Raw genomic sequence first — 20809 nt, forward strand, 5'->3', positions numbered from 1 at the left:
AACATTTTCCACAGCGTCTAAATTCGTCATATCATGCGTGTCAAACGTAAGCTGGGAGCTGTTTAAAGGCTGCAACAATCGGCCCTCTCTTTCAAAAACCTTGCGGTCGCTTCCAACTCCCGTAGTGTTACGCAACATAATTCCGTGGGGGAGGCTAGTGCATAGATGATTGCACCACCTTGACCATTAAACTCAAGTAAATTTGAGAGTATTTCTGCAAATGGGCCATGGCGCATACTTAACCTGGTAGGCCTATGTCCTGGAATGCTGTTTGGTAAGGTTCAGCCTCATAATGGAATTCCCTAGCCACCACATTTTTCACCTGTTGTAGAGCTTTATGATGCTTTAAGTAGGATCTGGTGACTTATGGACCATGGTAAACAAAACTAAGGTTTGGGAACCTTGGGGTCCATCTTAAAGCAATTCATTGACACGTCTTGGTTAACCAATACTGTACTAATACTAATAATTATACTGGTGAATTAGCACGCAGCCTTAGGCCTGAAAACGCTTTGTAAAAAATGTTGGTTTTCCCTTCAACGGACCAGTCACGATAATAATAAGTCGTACAGTATAGTAGGTTAAGAAGTGACTGTACTTTTTACTGTGCTCCGGGTCCAGGTAGCTCAGTTGGTAGAGCATCAGACTTTTTTTTTAATCTTAGTGTCAAGGCTTTAAGTCCCTTATTCAGGTGATGTGATTTTTGAAGAGCTTCCTCCCTTTATCCAGCATTGAATCTACAGGCATGTCGTTCGGCCGTCTCTGCTCTGTCTTGGGCAGTTATGATAGGCCTGAATATATTCAAATACAGCAAATATATACACACTTATTTGTACTTTTAACAGCAAAGTCCACCTTCCTATTCTTTTTTAATTGAATTTGACCTATTTTAATTTATATATGTGACAACAATGTTGCACATCTCTGGTTTAAAATTCAAGAAGATCTTTATTTATTGTATTTTACATTTTTTTCGGGGTTTTCTTCTCACTTGCTTTGGCAATGTCCGGTTCCCGTGTCACAGTGAAGCTAATTTGAATGTATTTATTTTTCTAATTTATTTATTTGTACTTTTAACAGCAAAGTCCACTTTCCTATTTTTTTTTTTATTAAATTTGACCTATTTTCATTTATATATGTGACCACAATGTTGCACAGCCCTGGTTTCTTAAATCAAGATCTTTATTTATTGCATTTTACATTTTTTTCGGGGTTTTCTTCCCACTTGCTTTGGCAATGTTCGGTTCCCGTGTCACGGTGAAGCTAATTAAAATTTATTTATTTTTCTAATCTATTTATTTGTACTTTTAACAGCAAAGTCCACTTTCCTATTCTTTTTTAAATTGAATTTGACCTATTTTAATTTATATATGTGACAACAATGTTGCACATCTCTGGTTTATAATTCAAAAAGATCTTTATTTATTGCATTTTACATTTTTTTCGGGGTTTTCTTCCCACTTGCTTTGGCAATGTCCGATTCCCATGTCACAGTGAAGCTAATCTAAATGTATTTATTTTTCTAATTTATTTATTTGTACTTTTAACAGCAAAGTCCACTTTCCTAATTTTTCTTAATTAAATTGGACCTATTTTCATTTATATATTTGACTAAACTAGTGCACAGCTATGGATTCTTAATCTTTATTTATTGCATTTTACATTTTTTTCGAGGTTTTCTTCCGACTTGCTTTGGCAATATCCTGTTCCCATGCCACAGTGAAGCTAATTTAAATTTATTTATTTTTCTAATTTATTTATTTGTACCTTTTTTCTTTTTTAATTTAATTTTAAATTGAATTACTTTAACGGTATTTAATAAGACCATTGAGTAGGTTGTGATCACGTGACAGAGTAGTGACGGGAGGGGCGGGCTTAAGCGACGCCTCAGCCAATCACCGCCTCTGTTGTGCGGCTTCCCATTCGACGATAAACATTGCGACCTGACCCTCCAGGGCTCTCAGAGAGGCAAGGCACGTCAACGTGACTGTGAGGCCGAATCGCTTCTAACAGTCGCTGTTATTAATTAGCAACATCGGAATTACTCACCAACATTAGACAGGCACACTATGGTGAATTAATACCCTGTTTCTAAAGGAGGAGACGCAAACCTGGGGCTCTGACATCGATATAGTCCATCGGAAAAACCCGTTAGCTTTGGAAGCTAACGTAAGCTAGCTCAGTTAGCTGTTACGTACCCTCGGTTTTTTTTTCTTCCCCAAGCAACTGACCTCCACCACAACACAGGCGTACTGAGTCTCATTTGCGTGCTCGGTTGGGGGTCACTTTTCTTCCCGTGTCTTCACCGAACCCCCCCACCCGTTGTCTCCGTGTGGTGCCCCGTGGACGGTTCCCGAATATGATCCATAATGAGTCAAAGAGATACATTGGTTCATCTGTTTGCTGGAGGGTGAGTGTTACGAGAGCTAGCTAGCTCCACGCTCATGTGGGCTAACTACCTGCCTTTGCTAACCACTAATAGCTTTACTGACATGCTGTGGGCTTCTCGGTGTGATATGGCACAACGTTAACCTGGAGATTAGTGTGTTTGCATCACCGGAGTGTCCGGTGTAGCCGTAATCCTGCCACCCGTGTGCATCTGCAGGAGTTTGCGCTCAATGTCACAAGTTACAATGACATGATAGCGTATGAATGAAATGGCTGGTGTGTGGGAGCGTGCTCTCTGCTGCGAGTCCTCGTACCTGAACGGGACATTTTATACGCAATATTAAATTAAAATCACATATTAGTGTACATAAGTTTCATTAGGATACAAGTGACCCTACTCAGTGTCAGCGGTGAGTCAGTTAGTTAGTGAATCAAAACAAACGTGGACAGACTGTCACTAAAGGTCACTCAGGATACAGGGAGGATTATCTGTCAAATCTGTAATAATCGCAATCTTGTAAAAAAAAGTAAACGTGATTGCACAGTTGCAAACAACATCCACAATCATTATTATCATTATTACCCAAATATGATCTTGCAGAATTCCTTCTCGCTTCCAGCAGAAGCAAATGAGTACTTTACTTATGGCTGCACTGTCAAGTCAAGTGATCTTTATTGTCCCCCGAGGGCAATTTGCAGTACAGACAGCAGCAAAAACAACAGTAAAATGCACAATAATGACACGCACATGATGACAAAGAGCTAATAATTAAAAGAGATGGAATGCACAGTGACGTGGGACAACAATTAACAATCGTCAATCAACAAAGTGCAACAGTGCCTCACTGGATAAAATAAGGAGTGACCACAGTGCTATCAATTGTTAAGAAGGCCAACAGCCACAGGATTTTTCTAAATCCGTCACTCCTGCATCTGGGCACATTAAATCTGCGTCTTGATGGAAGCAGTTTAAATTCAGGTGCTGAGGGACGGCTCGGGTCAGACAGGACAGGTCGCGCTTTGTTCAGGGCTCTGGTTTTGTACAAGATGGTAATGTCCGTGAGTGGAGTACCGATAATTTTACGGCACACTCTAACAGAACCCTGAAGTCTGTTGCGGTTCTTAACTGACACTAACTACAATGCATTTGGATGAAGAACTCTTGCGAAATAACGTATGATTCTAGTTTTAAAACCTTAAAAGTGTTACGTTCATATACCATATAGAAATAGACATTGTTTGCATGTCAGGCTGTAGCTTTTAAAGCTGGCTCCAGAGTTAGAGCCAATGTGACTCCTCATCGATGTGTACTAATCCTGTGTCCACTTCCTGCTGTACTGTAGCTTCCTGACACGGATCGGCCCGCCTCTGCCAAAAACTTGTGTTGACAGGACTTTGTATTTCAGCTTTTGTGCTGATTGAAAATTAACCCTAACTTAAGATAACAGCTGGCACTCTTTACTTTACTTTTGATATCCTCTAGTCTGGCCCTGCCCTGCCCAGTACAGTCCTGTCAGGTTCAGTTTATTCTTGTAGTCCACGTAGATATTGTTTTTGTGTTCCCCTCTTTGTCAGTCTTCTTTTATATTTGTTAACTGACCCAATTTTGAACTCAAATACCTGAGGATGTAACACATGGTTAGTACATGGTGTTAAGTATGCTTGTCTTCAGAATTATGTGAATTTATAGATGTAAAAATATGTTCTTGCATAAATAAATTAGCCAATGGTGTTGACGGTGGATTTCTAAAGATCCCCTGGCATGCAGAAAATGTCAAAGTGTGGGAACAGAGAGCCGCGCAGGAACTCTTTGTGCTTTTTGGGGAATGACAACGATCTTCTGTTCAGTCACGCCACATTCCAAAATCACAGATGTATGTATTTTTTTGTAAACAAACGAAGGAATAACATAACATAACAACTTAGTAGGGCATACCATTAGAGAAATACATGTTTGTAGAGAATGGTGTATTTCTCATTTGCTGTCCCATTCATCAAAATCAACACACCGACAACAACTGTTTACACAGTCAGGATGCACGCGCGGCCATCGTGGCTGCCGACAACGCCAACACAATGGTTTGTTATGTCACCTCCACCTCTTCCATCTCTTGTCTTTCTGCCAGATGTGGGGGCACGGTAGGAGCCATATTGACTTGTCCACTGGAAGTCGTGAAGACCCGTCTGCAGTCGTCCTCCATCACCCTGTACCACGTGCCTGAGGTTCAGCTCAGCACCGTCAATGGGGCCAGCGTGGCCCGCCTGCCCCCGCCAGGTCCCCTGCACTGCCTCAAGTGAGTACTCGACAACATTTATCACTTTCAGACGGCCATGTGAACACTACTAATCTAATCAATTCCTTATCAGTCTGGCACTGTTGATGCTCTTATTAATAGTTGATTAATTGTTTTTTAAAGTTATTCAACTCAGAATAGGATTATAATTAAAAGGCTGTCTCTTGAGCATCAACGGTTAAATAATATCCCCCTGGAAACAAATCTAAATAAAACAAATAATATAGCTTACATCAAAACACTGGGCAGGGCTGTACATTAACTTTTGGATCCCATAGCAAAGTGCTACAGAGGTTGACAGTATTTTAGCACAGGACCAGAGAGTTGTAGCACACCCTTAAAATGCCTGTCGCCTCTAAAGAGGACAGTTAATGCAGCTCATCACCTACACAGTAACATCATCAAGTGTAATTCATTTATACATAATGTAATACAAGTGTAGAATAATAACTCGAAATGTTTTCAGATACAGAGGGAGCATCTTTATTACACTTTAAACAACTCATTTTTACAGGCGTGACGTATTTACACATAAAACACTGCATGTCTAAGAATGAATGTTACATCTTTGTATGAATGGATCACGCACGCATGCACACACACACACACACACACACACACACACACACACACACACACACACACACACACACACACGGTATCTTCCTCGGTATCTTCATATATGTTATTGTCTGTGTTGTTCAGGGTGCCTGGGGTCTATTTAGTTCGTTGTGTGTTCTCAACGCGGACAGGTTGGAAAAATCTCTTCATGTTTGTGGCTAAATCTGCCCGTAGCACTTATGGCTACAGGGCAGATAAATTCTCAGCACGGGTGTGTTTTGATGTAGCACGTGCGACGTATATGTTGCACTCTACAGCCGTGCTGGGTGAAGTTTTAAAGGGATGAAGTACATAGAAATCAGTCACTATTATTCATCCTCCTTCTTACTGCTGATTCACTACTTGGCAAGTACTACTGATGAGGGGTGAGGGGCTGCCACCTCAGCCAGAAAGTGTGCACGGTTTGGTTCAATTTTACACGGCCAATTAGGACAAACAGTTAAGGCAGGGACACCCTAGTTTTTGTGGTGTGTGTGTGTCCCACACCGCCAGCCTTCAACGGCTCGTTTGGCCGCTTCAGCATGTTGAATTGGCATCGGAGCCTGATTAGCGGTTCGGATCAGTGCAAGAGAAGAGAAACGGAAGTGAGGAAAGTGTTTGTTTGATCAGGTAAGAGTATTTTTTTAATCCATTGAACTCTTGAGCAGAATTGGTTTGTAGTCATTTGTAATATTGTTCACGGATGCACAGTATATATCATTTGTTCTGTCATCACCACGTTGTTAATGTGCTAACTAGATTCTGGTTGGCCATCCCACTTACATCCAGTTTTTATACACACTGTTGCGTAAACTAACATCTCCGTAAACATGGAAAGCTTCTGGTGATTATTTGAGTTTGAACCAGAATGAGTGGGACATCCCCTGCTCTCTGAGAGATGTTAGCCTGCAGAAACACGGCTCCTTCTTCAGCGGACACGGACTCTGTGCTGTTGCTGTTGTTGTTTGGTCTGGCTTGTGTCCCACTGGCGAGGCTAACCAACCCCTGAAACCCAACTCCTCACCCTTTGGGAAAATCTATACACAGAGCACACATCAGTCGCTTCAGCCATGCAGGATATGTTATTACAAATCCAACTATTATTGCTTCTCAATCTTGTGGGATTTTCCTACATATTCGATTTCCTCAAGACTCCTTTGTGTCTGTTATGACAGGCCATTCCTGTTTTATCTTCGCTTTGTCAAGCATGTCTTTGATTTGGATAGTTGTGATGTGTAAGGAAATTAGATATGCTCCATTACAAAGACAATGGCTCGCTCTCTTCTACAGAGGTCACGTCCTTGCTGCTCTGAGCCTCTGGAAAAACTGTGTTTGATGGCAACACGGCACATCCCTGAACTAAGTTACATTTAAATGAAGCGAATGTCACTGTAGCAGTAGACGCTTTGTTCTGCATGCTGGCAGTATTATCCTAACTAAATAAATGTTGGCATATTTTCAGACCACTGTTGAATACAGTGCTGCAACCAAATGCCAGAAAACCTACGGACAATTTCAGAAAAGGCAGCAGACATATCTTGTGTTTTTCTCAAACCAGAAGGTAGTAGTGTTGTAGAACAGACATTCCCACTCAAATCAACCGAGCAGGATGGTCAGCGCGGCGGCCTTTTTACGAGTACCCCTGCAATTGCAATGAACTGACCGTTGTAACGGGCTAACTCTTTCGATTTCTGTGGTCAGTGCACAATGCTGAGCGCCATTTTCTTTTGAACTAGGGGAGCCTTGTGAGAGGTTAAATACCTGGATCTCCACACCAGTTAGTTGGACCAGTCCCAGCCTGGGCCTGGGCCTGGTCCTGGTCCAGTCCCAGCCTGGTCAGATGCGTACATGAACTGATGAAGCCTCTTGGATGAGAGGTGAAACGTCTTCCTAGACAAACAACCACGTCCAGTTGCTTTTGACTGACAGTGCTTTGAGGATAACTATGACCTGGACGAATGAGAACATTCACAGGCCTTTTGAACTATAGTCAGCTGTCCACAGCAAACAGTTCGCTGTCTGTTCTACTCTCATTCTTTTTCTATGGTTATACTCGAGGCCACAACCAATCACACTACATTGTTGCCCTGTTGCAGGCATCCGTGGATAGGGTGCGGTCAGCGAGTCTGCGGGACTGTTTCAACACGTTCATTCGGCCATTCTCTGCAAGCTACAGCCATCCAAGCCTAATGTTGCACACCAGTGTTACGACTTACTTACTTTTTTATTTTACCATATTAGTCAATTGAGAACCAATTCTCAATTTAGATGATGACCTGGCCAAGAGACAGCGACAGGAGGCACGCTGATACCAGACCTGCATAACAACATGACACATTTTTAGCTAAGAACTGTACACAAACACCACAAACATCTACTCCCTTTTCCTCGGGGGTGTTTGTTCATAATTTCCTTTTGATAGTCTGTTGTTATGCCAGGCTCGTCTATGCCACAGAAGGTTGTATCTAGTTTTAATCGGTTCACAAACTTCTTCAAAGTATTTTTTATCCAACACAGTCTTAATATTCAAATCTAAAATGTGACATCTTTTAGCGCTCAACGTTACACCCCACAGCACAAAAGTGTTGGAAGGGGCAAACAACAGAGTCATTTTCTATTCTTAGGTCCAAACTAGTTTTGGGGCTTTGAATGTAGGTTAAAGTTCCTTCTGAGAATGGAAGGACAGCGAAGGCCGTGCGGTGTGTTTAATCTGAGGATTCATCCTGTTCAACGGATCTGTTCTTTAGATAGTCATTGTTGTCATGTGAAACCTGCATTGTTAACGCATTGGTGTGTTTCTTTACACTTTACCACCAACTTTAGATCAGTGGAAAAGTGTGAAACCATGGCTGGAATGTGTATTGCGTCACCTGTGTGCATCCACACGTCCCCTCCACAGTGTTAGTGGTAGTCAAAAACTCCACAGGAAACTCTATACATACAAATCTTCAAGACCTCTTAAGCTAAGTGTTAAATAGGACATCTCTATCCCCTTTGGCCAAATACATGAAAAGAGATCTTGAATTGTGACCTGATTTCATTTGAATTTCAACTGGACATTAGATTAACAAACACTGAACCCTGAAGCATGAATGTTATCTCAGTGGTAGAGACATAAATCCAATCTCCATCTCCAAATCCATAAATCCAATCTTCTGTGTGATTTCAGGTTGATATTGGAGAAAGAGGGACCTCGCTCTCTCTTCAGGGGCTTGGGGCCAAACTTGGTGGGTGTGGCACCTTCGAGGTAAGCTTTCTCCCGTCACCCGCCGTCGTCATCTTCATCCTATTTACAGCTATGTGTACCTCCTTTGAGTATGACTTAAAGGACTATGAAACTCACGTTATTTTAACATGTCAACAATCACCGTGTCGACGTGCATGTTTACTTTTGAACACCAGCACGTTGACATGTCAAATTAAACTTTATTCATATTGCGCCTTTCGTGTCAAATTGCAATGCAAAGTGCTTGACAGTTAAAGGAAAATAAGGCAATACAAATGATAATGCAATGTGACGTTTTTCAAGCAACACCCTGCCTCACTACGACCACAGAGTATCCAAACAAATCTACTGGTGGCTGCTGTGAAGAGACCCTGAAAGCAGACCTTTTTTCAATAGAGCAGGAAAAGCACAGGTGTAATTGATAACATGGCTGCACTCTATTTGCTGAGCAGTTTCCCTCAGCATCCTCCTCTCTGACACCACTGAACCTCGAGTTCCACTCCCAGGACAGACCTAGCCTTCCTGGTGAGTTTACTGAGTCTGTTAGCCTGCTGCCCCAGCACACTACAGCGTAGAAGATGACACTGGACACCACCAAGTGATAAAACATCTGCAGCATGGTTCTGCAGACGTTGAAGAATCTGAGTCTCCTGAGGAAATACAGGCGGTTCTGACCTTTTTTTGAAAACTGAGTCAGGGTTTTCCAGTCCAGTCCAGTTTATTGTCAGTGTGGACTCCCAGGTACTTGTAGTCGTCCACCTCTGTTCCATTGATGGAGACGTGGTTCAGACAGGTCCTCTGTGTCCTAAAGTCAACCACCAACTCATTCGCGGTGATGCACAGATCACTCTTTAGTTAGTGTCCTCAACAAGCAGCGGGTGCTGCTATGAGGCTCTTCCCTGTCCCAAAGCACTCACAGGCAGTCACTTTCTCGCTAGATTTTCAGACATTCTTCTTCAATTTTATTTATAAAAAGCGAATAGCGGGTTTTCTCAGGAGTAGTTCAGCATCTGTGAGAAACTCAGAGTAGAGCCGCTGCTCCTTTGCGTTGAAAGGAGCCAGTTGAGGTGGTTCGGGCATCTCGTAAGGATGCTCCCTGGGCGCCTCCCTAGGGAGGTGTTCCAGGCACGTCCGGTTGGGAGGAGGCCTCGGGGAAGACCCAGGACTAGGTGGAGTAGTTTGGGGTTCCCTGCTTAAGCTGCTGCCCCCTGCGAACCGACCCTGGATAAGCGGTTGAAGATGGGATGAGATAAGACTAGCGACCAATATAGCGACTTATTCAGACAATCAGGGAAAAGGGTGATATATACGGTTGGCCATTTTCATTCCCATCCAGGTTGCTCAGAGAACAGTTCAGTAAACAGTCTGTGGGTCTGTGTCTCTCTCCCTTTCACACGCTGTTGTTGTTATGTGACACCGTGGGGTTAGAGGTCAGAGGTGGGGCGATGGCGGCGCCGTTTAACAAAGTATGCAGATTCGGCGTCCAGACTAAAACGCCATTGGGGAGCGTTTTCAAATCTTCCCACTCTGGGACCCGCTTTCAGGCTCCGATAACGGCGGCTGTGTGTGGATGGTCAGCCAAAATTATACTAAGTTGTGCTGTTACAGAAAACGCGTCTCTGTGTGGATGGGCCCTTAGTCCACACCACTCCACAAACCTGTCCACCACACCTCTGTACTTAGCCTCCTGGCCTCTCCTGGATGCAGCCCACGATAGCAGAGTCGTCAGAAACCTTCTGCAGGTGACAGGACTGTGTGCACAAGCTGGAGTCTGATGCACTTCAAACATGAATGTACACAGACTAGGAAGAAAGATCCAATCTGGGGAAAATCAAAGTTGAGCATTAGGCCCCTGTAATGTGAACATGGCCTTAGTGTGGCATACTCCGCCATAGTAAATGGTATCAATTACTCCTGTGCTTATTCTGCTTTGACAAGTCAAAATGTCTGCTGTGAAAACAGGTCTACTGGCAGAGCTGTGATACTGGGAGGGAAACGAACACATATCTGAGATAAAGTCAAAACCATTGTAATGCCCAGTGAACTACATTACGTTCTGGACTGTCAGTGCTCTTTAAATGTTCAAATCTATTTATATATACATAGATTTATCTCAGCACAAGGGACATAATGTTATAATAAACAGACACCTCTGTCTTCTTATCATTTTCATACACTGCTTTGATACCAGCTGTTCTTATCCTACGGTAACTGATTCAGTCACATTTGATGTGCACACACATGGCTCAGGGCTATTTCAAGGTGAGTTGTGGACACATGGGCTGTTTTTCTGTGAAACAGTGCTTATTATGTAACTACCACAGGGCTCCTTGTGGTTACTTGGTGACAAAGACACATTAGGGATACATGGTCATTTAGGTCTCATTCATCTTCATAGCGCCCTCAGCAGTTTCTGCACTGGAACATGTCGACGGCAGCAACAGCATTTTGAAAACAGTACGTGGCCTGTGTCTCGGAAATACTGTAATTGACTGCAGTTAGGCAATAACACATGAGTCACGATCATTAATTATCATCAGAGGTAATGATAGGAGCAAAGTGGGGCCTAATGGCAGTGGGCAGCCGCTAATGCTGCAGCAGGCAGGTGCCAGTGCTAAGCACTCGTAGAGTGTTTTGTTAGCGTCCTACATGAATGAATGCTGATGCAATGGAGGCGAAGGTAACACGGCCCCCTGAGCTGTGATGCAGATTTAAAGATAAATGCATACACACACACTCTTACAGTGTGACCGATGAGCTTTGAGCATCATTAACAGTCTGAGCACAATCGACCAATGGCTGCACAGAAGGGAAACAAGCAGTTGTATTTAAAGATGAGCGTTAACATTCTGACCTTTTTTAATTAGTGAAAACAAGACAATTAGTGCAAATAAAGACCCGTGCTTTAATGCTGAACGGCCCTCTTTGTCTAACTAGGCTGAGATTGTTAGTTCTGCTCTCGGCTTTACACTTACACATTTTTTAAAGCTCATTAAGCTGATGGGAGGACAGTTTTACATGTTGATGTTGTGTAATTAATAAGCTGCGTTGCTACCAGAGGCTCATAGTTGGCTGGAACTAATTATATTCACGCAATAACACGTATTACTTGTTTCGCTTTGCACCCGGGGTGACATGTGTGAACCTTTTTGTCTTTTGTTTCCGACAGAGCAATCTACTTCGCTGCTTACTCCACTGCCAAAGAGAAACTGAACGGTGTGTTGGAGCCCGACTCCACGCAGGTACACATGGTGTCGGCTGGAATGGCAGGTAACTACACATGCGAGGTGACGGGTCGAGGCTCGCCGCCGCGCAGCGACCGTAAACGGTCTAATTAAACAAGGAGCATGTCAAAAGGCCACATTTAAATATAGCTTTATTATTCTCTGACGCTTTGTATGTCAAGGGTAGGCTATCTGCTTTCATGTCACTGTGACCCAGCTGGGAATGACAAGCCATTACGATGTGGGTCAGCCAGCTACAGTTACTGTGCGTATTTGTGTGTATGCGGGGGAATCTGGCAGGTTCGTGGTGCCACTTTTAGCACACCATGATTCAGACAACAACCCGGTCAAGGTCAGCTTTGTCAGTACATACTTCTGCGGCGGTACACCACATATTATGCAGACGAGACTGAGCTGAACCGACAGGTGACAAGGAGCTGACAGTGCAGCGCTTTTCTTCTTATCCGTGCAATGATGCATATACCTACAGCAGAGGTTAGAGCTGGCTCCTGCCGTGGTGCACGTCCACTTGTTAGGAAGGTGACCCCCAAACTGAAACAGGGACGTTTGTTTATTTTAGTTTTTATTTGTTTTCTTCTTTAGGTTTAGAGCTATACCAATATATTCAAAAATCATTTTCTCAGAGCTCTTAAATGACTACATTTGCATAATGCAATTATGTAGAAATACTCCATTCAGGGCTTCAGACTGCGCCCAAAATTTGACAGACAGGCTTGCACCCGGGTCCCGGTCCACTGGAGGGTTATACTTTACCACTCTGAGTACCGTAGGCTACACCACGGCTAACACGAGTACTATGCAAAGACACCTGCAGCAGCACCACAGCTCTCTGCTAAAATCACCCCCCCGGTAAAGAAAATACTGAAATTTTAATAGTGTTAAGGTCTCGTCTCGTGCTTGTGGACTCAATATTGTGTATCGTCTTGTCACACCCCTTATTCTGAATCCTTGGTATACTTTTTAAATATTGTACTGTCATGACAGTGCAGGTGCTGTCGGTTTATCTGCTATGTTGCATCTTCAAAAGTGCACATAGAAATGTGACACTGCATTTGAAGCAGCACATTGTACTTTCTGTATCCATTATTGATTATTGATTTACCGTGTGTGCCCCTCAAATTCTAGGTTGCGTCCCTAAAATCTTCAGTTGGTAGCCACAGTGCTCCTAGTGAAGAAAGTTAGTCTGGAGCCCTGTCCGTTACAATGTCCTGAATTCAAAATCCTAAACGACGGTGGTGGGATGATTAATGAGAGGAAAGAAGTAACTGATATGTAAATCTGTTTTCAGCTCTTGGAATCTTCAGTAATTTAAATGAAACTTGAGAAAAAGGAGGAAACCCTCTTTTGTGGAGCTGCTGACTACTCATAGATTATTATTACTCTTAATCTGTTGGATTTTATAAGTTTATCACGTGTTTATGTCAAATCATAATATTGTAATATAAAATCAACAAGTAGGTATTGCTGTCAAATGAATATAAAATATAAAAAATGAAATATATAAATAGAAAATATGGAGTAGAAGTAAAAAGTAGTATAAATGTGAATAAAAATGTTTTATGTGAAGCGTTTCCTTCACAAGGAATATTCTGTGTTAAATCCAGCGGGATAATGTTGGAATACGAACTAAAAGCATTTAGCTGCACACAAGCCTGTGTCTGTTTTTCGGCTTTACCTCTTACTGTAGGGCACGAGACCCCCGCCCCACCAGGGGTCTCTAGCTGCATCCCTGAGGAGTTGTGAGGAGGGTCTGCGTGAGTACTCGCTGCAGATCAGGGCTTCTATTTCTATGTGGTTCTTGATTTTATTCCTGCATTTATTACTCCGTTACATCTAGGTCACTAGATAAGAAGCATGATGTTTTTGTAAAAATGAATTTTTATGGCGTTCAGTTGCTCTGTAGTCTGTCGAGGGCTTGCTCTCACCACTGCCATATATATATATATATATATATATATATATATATATATATATGTTACACAGTTGTTGTTCAAATGACGGCTTGACACTTACATTGACAATATCATTTTTAAATTTTGAACAAAATGTAATTGTGGTTTTTCCATCCTCCACAGGTTTTACAGCCATCACAGCCACCAATCCAATATGGCTCATAAAGACCCGTCTCCAGCTGGATGCTAGGTAAATATGACGCCGGGGTGTGAGCTCTATAGACGTTCACTCACCAAGAGCAGAACGAACACTTGTTATAAGTCCTTTGATATGTTTTTCACTCATGTAAATGCTCATGAGCACAGAGCACGGGGAACAAACTCTCATTAAGTAGCTTTAAAGGGACACGCCTCGATTCTGCGCCGATATTCCCCTTTAAATAAAAACAAAATCATCCGTCCAAAACAATTGCTGTGGAATCTGCACTTCCAGACTTCTCATAAAAATGTTATTTGATAGAAATAATTCACTTTTATCATTTCACCATTCAAATCAACACAGCAGGCTGGTCAGAGCGGCCGCCATCTTTATGTGTATTGAACTAGCGGGCTACTTCCGTCTAAACCGTTTTGCGGCAGGAGGCTGAACTCAGGGGGTTACCAAACGTCGTCAGACCTCAGTTCCATATATATTATATATTAGTATATATATTAGTTATATTAGTTTGGATTAAGTTACTGCAAATACACACGAACATTTCCTACTGCTGCACTTTCACATTAAGAGAATTTAACTGCTGAATCACGAGTGGACTTTTATTATGAAGTAATTACAGGGAAAGCACTGTGTTTGTAGGTGAGCTTGACTCTGACTGCGATTTTTCATCAAAAATGTGAATATAAAGCAAGACAACAATCATTTTGAGCATCTTATGACAGTGCATCAGTTTTAAATATTGAAGGGAATAAAGACACAGTCAGGAGCACCACCACCATGAGCTGTTAGATGAAGAGCTGCAGGTGACAGGCTGCACAGCGAGGTAACCAATTAGTTTAACTGTCATGAGATCAGAACCGGGTTGCTCACAGAAAGATGTAAAAAAAAAAGGCCAATTATTGCTTCTTCATTAAAATGACAATAGTTTGCATTGCTCCCCCGTGCTATTCTCTTACCTGCAGTATATGCAGTAGAGACTGCATGCACTGCTACACACACGTCACCGTGATAACTATCAACAATCGTCATTTTGTTTTGTACTATTCAAATCACAACGGCAAACTGCTCAATGTCTCTTCTATCCTAATCTCGTTCTATGCTTCTCTTCTTATTTTACATGTTCTGCATCTTTATAAAACCTCTATTTATGTGATTTAAATATCCATGGCCTTACAGACTCCATCGGAGAAAAAAGTTGAATTTCTATAAAGTAGAATTATGTGTAAGATGCTCTAATCGCATAAAAATTACAGTTGACAGATTACTGTTTTTTTTTTTTTTGCGTTTTGTAATTTTGTCCCTCTGGGCTTACTGTACTCTGTCAGAACAACGTTACCACACAAAGAAAACAGAGACCTGATAACACTGACATGAAGACCGCACGTCCCTCTGGTCATATGATCAATGTATTGACTTTAGATGATCACCCGTGTAAGGCATGCTGCTGCTGCTCTGTCCTCGGTTTTTGCCCTTCTCCTACTAGAGCTCCGCTTTTCCTGACCTGGGGCTCTAATGTAAGCCAGGAGTCTGTGTGGACATTGATGTGTTTTTGTGTTCAGCTGTTCCATCGATGTGGACGTTTTCAAATGGTCAAAGTTAGTTATTTTCCTTGACTCGCTGTCTTTTCCTCAGGAATCGAGGTGAGCGAAGGATGAGTGCGTTTGAGTGTGTGCGGCGGGTGTACCAGACAGATGGCCTGCGGGGCTTCTATAGAGGGATGTCGGCGTCCTACGCCGGTATCTCAGAGACTGTGATCCACTTTGTGATCTATGAAAACATCAAACGGCGCCTCATGGAGGCCAAGGCACCGCAGAACATGGACGAGGAAGAGGAGACGTCCAAGGACGCTTCAGACTTTATCGGGATGATGCTCGCTGCGGCCACTTCCAAGACCTGTGCCACATCTATTGCTTATCCTCATGGTAAGAGACTTAAGTGCTTCTTCTACTGATATCGGCCGATTTATTTATTTGTTTGCTTTAACCCGTCCCTCTTTTTTCTTAACCCTGCAGAAGTAATCCGCACCAGGCTACGCGAGGAGGGCACCAAGTATACTTCCTTCTTCCAGACTCTAACAACAGTGCCCAAAGAGGAGGGCTACCGCGCCCTGTACCGCGGCCTCACCACCCACCTCGTGCGGCAGATCCCCAACACCGCCATCATGATGTGCACCTACGAGCTCGTGGTCTACCTACTGAACCGTTAAAGTCTTCCCACCCCCCCTGCACGCAGACAGTATGTGTAACCCTGCCCCCATCTTCGGAGAAGGAGAGCCAACTGCACACCGGCCAGCACAACAAGCCAACTCGCCAGAAAAGGACAGAAACGGCACCGTGACCTATGTCTCGGTGACGCGAGTGGTTGTTAAAAATATGTCGGGTTTTGTTTTATAACCAAAGGGTCTGGCACAGGAATCCAGAAGTTCCTCATGTTGGTGTAGGGATCCGGGTTAAGCAGTGGCAAAGAAATGGTTGTCCTATTTTAATTTTTATTCCACCCTTTCTCCTTTGGGTTATATACGTTGCTTCTGACAGCTCCGAGTGTTGAAGAAAGATATAATACACTATATTCTGCCTCTAAAAAATACTAATAAGGAAAGAAAAGTACAATAATTCCAATACTTACTAGCTATTTATCAAACACTTTATTAGGATCCCGCAGTATTCCCCCTGCTGCATCCTTCAGAATATCACCAGAGGACCAGAATACGTAGATGCCCGATTCCATAGTGAGCTGAAGTATCTGACAGGGCGGGCTCTAAAGTAAGCAAAGAAGGAGTGGGTGTGAGAGACTTGTTGAGGTAGGGTAAACAGAGAAAAAAAGGCGGAGATGGTGAGTGGGAGACGTGCCTTGTGTGAAAATGTGACGTAGACGCAATGGCTGCAGGTGGAGGCGGAGCTCTGGTTAGCCGCTCACAACAAAGGTTATAGAGATGTAGAGTCGTACACTGGTGTTTTGGTATTACAGCTGATGTTAGTGAACCTTTTACCCTACTGTGAACGTAGACACGCACCTAAAGACTGTTAGCGTCCCAAATACAGCTCACATTCACAGCGTTTTACACTAAATACTTTCAAGGTTCATATCTGCTCGCTCGTGTTACAAGCGGAGTCTACAAAAATGACCCGGAAAGGACCTCTGATCCCGTTTGTGTTCACCGCGCGTGGAAGAAGGGTATCACTAATGTCAGACGGAGGGTAAAACGAAAGTCCCCAAACCAAACCAGAACATAGTCGCCACTACTGGAATGTAAATAAACCTCGAGGAATAACTTCACTGAAGGCAAGGAAGTAAAACACTGACCCCCGCTGTGAACTAAAAACACATCAAATTAACACATCATTAACAAGTTTTGTTGGTAGAGATCTAAAATGCCTAACGATCGTGATGAATTTGTTTCCCGGAAAAGGCGAAGCGCAAACGTTTTACTGTTTCAAGAGAAGGGGGTTCGTTTGCTAGTCGTTTGCTCGAACGACGACGTTGTTCTCCTAGCACTTTTCCTCGTCTCTCTCTAGTGTTCTCATCTCACGGTTGTCTCTCCCCCCCCCCCTCAGTCGGAGAATCCAGGCTACTTTCACAGGCGAGGACAATCCTCCCGAGTTTACTCTGGAAACTCCTTGTGCAGTTTTAGCAAGCGTGCGGAGGGAGCGGCCAGAAATATGCTCTTCATAAGCGCACAATAATTCAATGCAGACCAGTATGAAAAAAAGAAAATCAACTCTTTTTTTTCTTTGGTTGATTCCCTTCTCTTCTTTATTCAGTTGTTTTGGAAAAACATGACGTCAGTGTTTATGTACTGTTGGATGTCTTTGTCACGGAATGAAAATGTACTTGCTCTCTGCTTCAGATACATTTTTTTATTTTTCTTTCATGTTTAAAACGGTACAAAAGACAAAAAAAACAAACAATTTTGCCGTCAACTCATTTATCCAATTAACCGCAGACGTAACTTCCCCCTCCGTAATCACATGGCCCGAGAACCTCGCCCGCTGATGGCGTACATGTTCACCACGGGCTGCAAACTTAACTCACATGGCTGAGCCCACAGTGCTAACAACAAACGATCGCTGCACGTTCTCCTGCGGTGTGTTCGAACTTCCACCGGTGACCTATCCACCTGTAACACCTTTGCTGCTTACAGTAATGGGTCAGAGTGCTGGTGTGCAGCAGTGAGCGTGACTGGCTCCTGTGGAAAGGAAGGGCGGGTTATGAGCGAAACATGCGGCTCAGTTACGCCCGCTTTCTCCTCAGACGCCATTGTATGTGAGATTGCAGACACGGCTGCGGTGTTTGGCCTCGGATGCTTTTACTTCACTGTAGTTATCGATGTGATCCTCAATGTGAACACTGCGCACACACGGAGGCATTAGATCGACTTCACTGTGCAAATCTCACACTCGGTACCATCAACGCACACTTGGCGGTCCGTTGGTTCTGCGTGTAGTGACCGGTGCTGGCTACCATGGTTTTTTAAAACAGGATGGATAGACGGTTTCTGCAGTGTGAGTTGATTGTACTCATCGGGTTTAAAGGGTCAGTTCGCTCAAACTCACATCTTTGTATTTGGGGGAAATGATCCTTTCACTGTCTGGTTCTATGCATCTCTTTCACTTGTCTCAGTGTCTGTTATACGATGCGTTATTCCCTGCATCCCACGGTTATTCTTTTTGCACCCACATGTTTGCATCGTGTGCCAGTAAGTGTGTGTGCGTGTGTGTGTATGTATGCGTGTCGTGTGCTTGCTAAAAATGACGATCGAATGTCATTCGGTTGTGTCCCGCGTGTGCAAGAGACCATAGGAATATGTATTTACTCAGAAGAACGGCTGCAAACAGTGTTGTTTTTATCTTTTTAAATAAATCGTTGCCTTTTTCCTGACGCCCTTTTGTTTTCTTCCATGTCGTTGTCGATGAGCCCGCTGTGAGCGCGGCTCGGCCTATGCATTCTCTCATACCTGTTTTTGTAAAACAAAAAGCCAATAAAATGGAAAGAGTGCAAGTATGATTCGGTGTCGGGACTCTTACTTAACTTCATAACTCATTGTCTCACATTATTGCTCTCACACGGACACTTTCGACTGACAGCAGGAATGCGTCGAGTAAGTATGGTTGAGAAACAAATGGGTCACGCTGCTTTTTCTTTTGAACTGTGCAACTCTCAGATGTGTCCATCAACACGTCATCGCATAAATCTTCATCTCATCTCATCTTCAGTCTCTTATCCGGGGTCGGGTCTCGAGGGCAGCAGCTTTAGCTGGGGACCCCAAACTTCCCTTTCCCGGGCCACATTAACCAGCTCTAACTGGGGGATCCTGAGGCGTTCCCAGACCAGTGTGGAGACATAATCTCTCCACCTGGTCCTGGGTCTTCCCCGAGGCTAACTTAACATTGCAAAAAATATATTTATTTCATTATTTTGGGTAAGTCGGTAAAAAGAACGGATAATAGGTGAGTCTTTAACCTGCTGATTAGAGCCCTGGCAGTAACGTTATGGGACTAAAACCAATACCATGAGCTGAAAGTGGTTCTGATAATTCTCTGCGGGTTCATCACTTTGAGTGAACCACTGATGATCCAATAATAAAGGTGCTTTCAAGTCACCTAGTAGCATGTTTATCCTCACTTTTTAGAGGCGCTTATAGTCTACAGGTGCAACCCACACACTTAACTAGGGGCTTCACTTACACGGACCATGCCCCAAAGAAAGACAGCGGCCTGGTCACACAGAGGGGAAATGTAAAAGTGTTCAGTTTGTGAAGTGGATACAGAGAGAAGACGAAAACTTGAAAGTGGAGGGTTGCATCGTGCCAATTTTTTTTTTCCGCATCAGGGAAGACCCAGGACCAGGTGGAGAGATTAGATCTCCACACTGACCTGGGAACGCCTCGAGATCCCCCAGTTAGAGCTGGTTAATGTGGCCCGGGAAAGGGAAGTTTGGGGTCCCCTGCTAAAGCTGCTGCCCCCGCGACCCGACCCCGGATAAGAGGCTGAAGATGAGATGAGAGATGAGATTTTGCTAACTATATAAAGGCAAATGAATGAAAAGGTTGAAGTGGGGTTGTCGAGCATGATTTTGTTACATTTCCAAATAGTTGTAAAGCATTTTTAAATGAAACATTACTTGTTTACCATACTTCGTTTCTGTTAATAGAGGTTAAAACCAGATTAACACTGACAATGAAAACTGCTGAAATTGTCATTTGCATGACATGAGTTGATTTGGTCACCTGGAGAAGACATTGGACGCTATGTTCAGACTGTAAGTCTCAATGAGAAATGACATTAAGAAAGTTTTACAGCCCGAGATAGGAGTATGCAAGGGCTCAAGACTGTTTTTAATTACTTAAATGTACTACTGTGAAATGAGAAAGTAGCATTACTGTGTATCTCAATGTGTGTGTACGCCAGTGAACGTCAAGTGTGTGCCCGATGTAATATTCCTCGCATGCGAGCATGGCACTTAATTACTTTTTTTTCTGGTAATGCATGATGAGTAAGAGACGGACAGAGTAGCCTAAAGCCCGTGGCCGCCTGGACACAGCTCCTCACACGTGTGACTGCCTTCCAGGATTCAGCAGTGATAAAGGTATATGTCATTTGTGTCTGTCAGTGATAAAGTTAATTGCTTTTGACACATAAGTTAGAATGTTTTTTTACGTGTGCACTTGGAACCATGTGCTTGGGCAATTCAATAATGCATTGGATGTACAGCTGCTAGTAGATTTCCAACCACCAGACGGCAGCGTTGGCCTGCTTTGCTCGCGTTTGGCGCACCATCAGCTCGATGGAGCAGATGCTGAAAGATGACAGCCTGCTGCTGCCTCATTCCTCGAGCCTAAAGATGGGACAGAGTAGGAAAAAAGGACCTGGCACTTAATATTGAACTGTATTCTGCACCTCAGACATAGCTGTGACATGTCATGAGGCAGGCAATACGTGTAAAATGTG

General features: G+C 43.3%; 1 protein-coding gene across 1 annotated transcript; it reads left to right on the plus strand.

Moving 5' to 3' along the window:
- Nucleotides 1-1985: 1985 nt before the first annotated feature.
- LOC310946984 (solute carrier family 25 member 36-A-like) lies at nucleotides 1986-18866 on the plus strand. The gene is made up of 7 exons (XM_083913597.1): nucleotides 1986-2410; nucleotides 4515-4682; nucleotides 8452-8529; nucleotides 11678-11778; nucleotides 13829-13895; nucleotides 15495-15784; nucleotides 15875-18866. The coding sequence occupies exons 1-7, from the start codon at nucleotides 2370-2372 to the stop codon at nucleotides 16066-16068; spliced, it is 939 nt and encodes a 312-aa protein (XP_083769723.1). The 5' UTR covers nucleotides 1986-2369; the 3' UTR covers nucleotides 16069-18866.
- Nucleotides 18867-20809: the final 1943 nt, after the last annotated feature.

Source organism: Echiichthys vipera, assembly GCF_963691815.1.
Source record: "Echiichthys vipera genome assembly, chromosome: 5".
Taxonomy (NCBI): domain Eukaryota; kingdom Metazoa; phylum Chordata; class Actinopteri; order Perciformes; family Trachinidae; genus Echiichthys; species Echiichthys vipera.